The 6,485-nt window shown below is 43.3% G+C and overlaps 1 protein-coding gene across 1 annotated transcript; it reads right to left on the bottom strand.

Annotated features, from left to right (window-relative positions):
* Window positions 1-1,030: 1,030 nt before the first annotated feature.
* On the bottom strand, window positions 1,031-1,711 carry LOC104083311 (E3 ubiquitin-protein ligase NEURL1-like; the record flags this gene model as incomplete). Its single annotated transcript, XM_009586750.1, has 1 exon — window positions 1,031-1,711. A coding segment is annotated over one exon (681 nt), but the record flags the coding sequence as incomplete, so codon positions are not given.
* Window positions 1,712-6,485: the final 4,774 nt, after the last annotated feature.

The raw sequence follows: 6,485 nt of genomic DNA on the forward strand, positions 1-6,485 counted from the left end.
ATTCACCACAACTCTTTGGGCCCGGTCATTCAGCCAGTTTTTAACCTGGTGAGGATTTGAAGCAAAAAGGAATATAAGTATATTTAAAGTTATATGAATATAACAGTATAAATAAGAAAGGAGCATTTTTAAATCATCTCCAGTTAGAGGAGTACCAGGAATTACATCATGTTCTCAGAATCCATCATTTACTTTCTGACACCGACACCGACACCAGCAGAACCATGATATGGGCCAAATCCATAGCCAAACATCTCCTACACTTGTGTCCAATATACACACACAGAAAAAAAAAATCAGTTTGATCCTGAGCAAATGCTATTTCAAGGCTTCTCCCTCCACACCTTCAAAACATGACTTTCAGCATTTAAATGAAGTACTTCAGTTAACAGAGCTTAAAAACAGAGCAAAAATATCAAGAGAAAGAGGCCAGCTCTTGAGAGGTCCATCAACCTGCATGAGCTACACTGCCTTAACTAAGGCTGGAGGACATGGAAACCCCCCTCCTGTTGAGCCGGTCAGCGCCACGCTCTGTGCACCGCTGGGATCATGAGGCACAGGGCTTCCTCTCTGCTTGCTAGGCTGCCTCTCACACAGGAGCCTGGGGAAAGCAAAGGGACCACTCTTTTTAGGAATCGGTCATGCCAGGTAGCTAACACACAGAAAAGGGAATCAGGTCTCATTTCTTCTGCTGGCTATGCCCTACATTCGCCCAGCCCAAAGCACCTCTCCTCCCCCTTCCTTGTTTCTGTACTTTAATGGAGGTCTTTGAGGCTTAATTCATTATCTGAAAAGAGCTTTGAGACCATCAAGTGAAGGATGCTAGAGAAGTGCAAAGAGGTAATTCTTGTAACTCATATCCACATGCTACGTATGTGCCTTTGTATATTTTTTTTTCCTTTTATAAAAACAAAATGTGTACCTGATCCTAGAGCAGGGAGAGAGCCATTCATTCCCTCCGCCCTTCCCCCGCCATGCATGCCACCTTGCTGTTTTGTGCGTGAGGTTTGAAAAAGGGGGTCTGACATACCCAACAATCGAATTTGCGTGACCGCGCCGTGTAAAACGAAGAACATCCAGAGGGGCTGGGAACAGTCCACGCAGACCTGCATGCCAGTGCCAGCACCATTGTGACTCAAGTGCAGCTCACCATCTGAATTCACCATAAATCCCAGGATGTCTCCGCTTTGGAGGGGCACCACGACTCGGCAGATGGCCCAGAACTCCTTTCGGTCAACCAAGGACTCGGGGTTATAGGGGAGGTCGCTGGGGCGCAAGGTGCTGGGGTCGCAGGACGTCACCCCGTAGGACAGCGTCCCTGTGCGCACAGCGCTGGACTTGTTGATTTTGACGAAAATGGTTTCGTTGATCCGAAGGGGTCTGCTGGTGAAAACCAAAGTCCTCTCCTCCCGGGCATGCTCCAGACGGGCCACGGTTTGGTCATCGAGGATTTTGACATGGGGTCCCCGGAGGTGGTGAAAGCGGAGGTCGCTCTCCAGCTGGGAGGGAAGGAGGTGGGAGTGCTGGGAGTTGAGGGAGTTCTGCGGTATGGGACATGTGGTGGCCGTCACGTGGAAGGTCTCCTCCTGCAGGTTGAGGTCACACAGGCTGACCGAGAGGCGCGTGTCCTCCGTCTCCCTCCGCAGCGAGGGCCGGCGGATGGCAGTGAAGGAGCGGGGCCGCAGGCAGTCGGGAGGAATGATTTCACTATCTGCAGGGAGAGAGAAAACAAAAAAGGGGTCACTTCAGAGAAAATGAAAACGTCCAGGAGTTTGCAAATCACTATTGGTTTGATTGATATATTTAAAAGGGAAAATCAGAGACCTGCTGTCATTAATAAATTTTCCCCTTTAAAATATGGAAGCAGAGTATCATAAAATGTATTTGCAATCGATTGCTGTTCTTGTACTCTCCCCACCAGCATCATAATTTTCAGCTTCTGAGCAGGCAGACTCAAAATCAATGGAAAGAATTGACCAGGGGAGGATCTCCTTGGAGAGGGGAAGCAGAGGGTAAGTATCTGAAATACACCCTGAACACACCAATCAATATCTATATAGGCCCCGAGTTTTCATGCCCTCTTTATTGTCTACAGTAATTCTCATAGATCTAGGAAATAATTTTTTTATTTTAAAACAAATGCTATGTTCAGTTCTAATTTATTTATCATCATATGAAATTTAATTAATATTCCTGAATATAATTAATCGTTAGTGTTCTGGTGCTCACTGAAAACAGTACAGATATGGATTTCACAGTGCAGAACTTGGGAATATGCAGTTTTCTATAAATAACATACAATCATTTATTATCTCCAAGCCAAATAATTAAAAATCAAATCCACGGATATGTAACAAAGAAAGATAATGCTTACACATTCAAATCCACCAGTGGAAACAGAATTGCACCTTATCCTCTTTGTTAGTCTCACCTGCTGTTTCAAGAGCTAATCATCAATTTATTTGATTCTTTTTCTAAGGAACATAATCACCTGCCTTTAATGCCTAAATTACTTTTATTTAACATATCCTTAGCTATGCTGTTGCCATAGAAATTTTAAAGAGCAATATACTGAGAAAAAAATATTATTTAAACAGATCATAAAAGTAAGCTGAATTAATGCAAAGATTTATACTTCTGCTTGACTTTCCGAACTCTAAAAGCCCATAGCATCAAGAGACTATTTGCTGTGAGAAAACTGAGCATGTTTTCTGCAAATGTTGTAATAAGCTATGACCCAGACTGACTGTTCCTCTGCAGGAACTATGCCTGAAGACTGTTGTGGCTTCAAGGCTGGGTCCAAACGACATGGGGAGGGATGACCCTATACAACACAATCCCCCGCAGGTGGCACGAAACAACACCACCAGACCCCAGCCTGGGACCTGCCGCGAACAGGGCACAAGGTGGAATGACAAGAAGAGGCAGAGGAGCAGACACTCGTTCCTAACCCACCTGCTAGGCCCTTGCAGTGGGCACCTCTTCCAGCCACGTATCCTTGGGATTTTCTTTTATGACAGCAAAAGAGCAGGAACTCAGGTTATCTGAGGATTTTCCCAATGGGATGCACCCTCTCCCAGTTCACCAGAGTAGTGGCTCTGTACTGGTGTGCCAAGGAAAAATGCCAGCTACTGAATAACCAACATCTCCTGCAATATCTGAAGTCTGACTAACAGCCTTTCCTGCCCTCCTCTTCTGGGAGCCCTGACAAGAGCACACCCACACACAGTTTGGCTTCAGCAGAGCTCTTTGCTTTGCTTAAACTGGATTATTCCAGGCTCCTCTTTAAATAAACTGCTATTACGAGGGAAGCACAGTCTCAAAATAAAAATGGGCTTAGTTTCCCATATTTTATTTTCCCCATACTGATATTTCAGCTTCTCTTCCCAGAAGTTAATTAAAGAAAAGGAGGAATAAATACAATCAGAAATTACCCCAAGTAATTTAGAAGTGGGTCGCATTAATGCTTTGTAATATATGGGCTAGCATTTGCATTGCAAGTACTCCTGCTGGATAGAATTAGACTTATTTTACCCGCCTTTGGCTGGAAACCCACATAGGAGAACAAATTAATACTGGCAGCTGATGACGATCCTTTGGTGTAGGTGAATGGGTAGAGACCTTTCTGAATAGGAACAGAAGGTCCTCTCTATTTTATTCCCTGTAACTATGCATGTGCAGCCTGGCTGACAATGTGATGTGTGGGTAGCTTGCAGCCAGGGTTTTGAAACAGCTTGTTTTCCACCAGGATGCTTGCATTTCCCTTTGGCTGCTGGACAAAATATCTTTTTCCATCTGAAAAGAGGTTAAGAGAGATGGAGTTGTTCTGCAGACAAGACACATGGCAGTGATAGCAAACCAGGGTTACGCATCCAACTGTTTTACTTAAATCCATCGGTAGGTCAGATGCCTAGCCACATAAGGGATAAGATGTCTCAAGCATATGGGATTGACTGTGAGACTTAGTTCATTAATGTTTGCAAATACCCATGGAAGAAAGGATTGCAGTTTACTGGTATCTGAAGTGGGTTTGTGAAAATTGAGAGAGATGAGTCTCTAAGAGATACTGGCCTGCTCCAGGGCTCTATGTTTTTATAAATCACAAGATACCCAGCCAAGGAAGAAAAAAAAATCCCATTGAATATAAAGTAAAACAAAAGTGGGATTAATCTTTTGGGGTGGTAGGTAAGTTGGAAGAGATGTGTAACGCCATTTACCCAGAATAACTGATAATGGCCAAGGGCTATGAAAGAACAATTCTGGTGAAATGTGAAACAAATGAGTGACTTTGAGCAGTTTCTTTCATCAGAAGATGCCCAGGAACAAGCTGTTTTCTTCCACTAAAGCTTCAGTTGTCACTTTTTAAACACATATCAAGCTGTTCATGCTGGAGTGGCCCATAACACAGCCTTACTCCTGCAGAACATTTACAACTGACCTTTAACGCCTACAAAGGGGAGACTCTCCGCGTAGGAGTGTTCAGGCACATTTATATTTGTAGAGACAAAGCTGGAGCACACATCAAAAAGACAGAATGACTTTATGTGATGAGACTGTATAATACGAAACGGGTCCAATGGCCCATTACTGAGCAGATCACTCAGCTTCAGCCTGAAGAATTTAGAAATCATCCCTTCTTACTAAATATTCAAGGTTATAAAATTTCCTGTATAAGGCAGTTGGAGTTGGCAGTGTTTCTTTGGGAAAAGTCAACTGGTGAGAGACCTCCTTAGGGGAGAATAGATGGACTTATGAGTGAGGACCACAGCTCTCACTGAGTCACCAGAGCAAGCTTTAACCCAGCTGGTTGGGGTCCCACCAGCAAGCTGGCTGTGACCACAGCAGCTCGATGCAGGCTGGCTGCCCAGGTAGCTTTCCAGAGAGGTTTTGCTGAGCTCTGCGTCAGTGCAGTTATGATGCCAATGCTGGATTTAGAGACTTTCTGGTAGCAAGATAGATAGAGCCAAAGCAGAAAGGATTTCTACTAAATACAAATTTTCTGCACCTCAGCTGGAGAATCTGAGACACTGAATTTTTGTAAAGGATGCCTAACTTCACAAATCCCTTTGTATCTTTTTCTGGCTTTGTTTAAGAAAAAAAGTGAGCAGGAATAACAATGTAGAATTGAAGGGCACTTGAGCAGTTCAGCTGTCTTCTGTATTCTCCTCCTCTTTACTGAGATTTATCTGCAAAATTTAGATTCTCAGCAGCTGATGCCTTACACAGAAAATTAACTTGAAATATCTTCCTCAAACCAGAGGCTTCAAAGCTCTCTGTTTTCCTACTCAGAGGGCATGGAAGAGCCTCCTGCTTCGTGCAGGCTCAATGAAACTGCAGTAACACTCTAAAACAGCACTTACAAGGAGCTGGTGAGCTGCCAGATATAGCTGTAATCGCTGCATCCAGATCAGAAGTATTTCACTACCATGGTTTTTTTGAACGATTGCCAAATGTTGTCTTCTTAAAATCACCCATTTCCTTAAACATGTATAATATGTATAAAACATATTTATTATTGATATCACATATATGCACATTTAATATAGCTACATGTACATCCAAACACAAACACATTTCTAATCACCAGCACGCAAAGATCATCTCAGGCCCACACAAACCCGAAGGGGATGTGTTGCTGTCAGACTGTCAAATCATTATTTCTCTTCCTCTTTTTCTTTTTCAGTACTGTCTGTTGCTGCCTGAAGGCTTGACTTTCCAAGGTCATGAGCAGCCAGTATTCACACACTTGCAAAGGATCTGAGAAAGCAGAGCAAACTCGGCACACACACACACACATGCTGGAAACTTGCAGAGTCCAATATTTAACTGCAGGCTCTAGGGACACAGATCTCCTCCTCTTGATGAGTTTTCTGAGATTGGTGCAATCCTATAGCCTCACATGAATTGTATTTCTTCAGAGTATGAGGGCTGCAACCTCTCTCCAGAATGAGCTATGGAAGAACTAGTATAAATAAAGCAATCTTGAGACTTATTACTACAAAAAATAACTTAAAATTTGGGGAATCAGACTGATAACCTAAGAACCTATCCCATTTCTAATGATCTTCCCTCCCAGGAGAAAGAAATGCTGAGAAAACAAGGAACAACCTAGTTATTCCTTGCATCTGAGGAACATTTCTGTCCTCAGCTACTACGCAAAGAGTAAAAAACTGGTAAGGTCAGAACCTTGCTGGCGTGGTCCTTCCCTTCCCGTGCACAGCCCCATGTTCTTTCCTTCCTTCTGTTCTTTGCTTTATTTCTTCACAAGTGCATTTTTCTTCTCTTAATCCCTTACTTCACTGGGTAGTAGTATTTTTAAGGAGTACTGGTGCTCATTGTATAATTTCCGTGACCAAGGAACCTCAGAGGTGCTAAGCTACCAAAAGACATCTTGAAGTCAGTGGCCCCTACAAGAATATTCTATGTAAATATACAACTGCAAAAGCATGTATACTGTATTATTCCCACCACGCTGGAAGGGCTCC

Source organism: Fulmarus glacialis, unplaced genomic scaffold, assembly GCF_000690835.1.
Source record: "Fulmarus glacialis isolate BGI_N327 unplaced genomic scaffold, ASM69083v1 scaffold39131, whole genome shotgun sequence".
NCBI lineage: Eukaryota > Metazoa > Chordata > Aves > Procellariiformes > Procellariidae > Fulmarus > Fulmarus glacialis.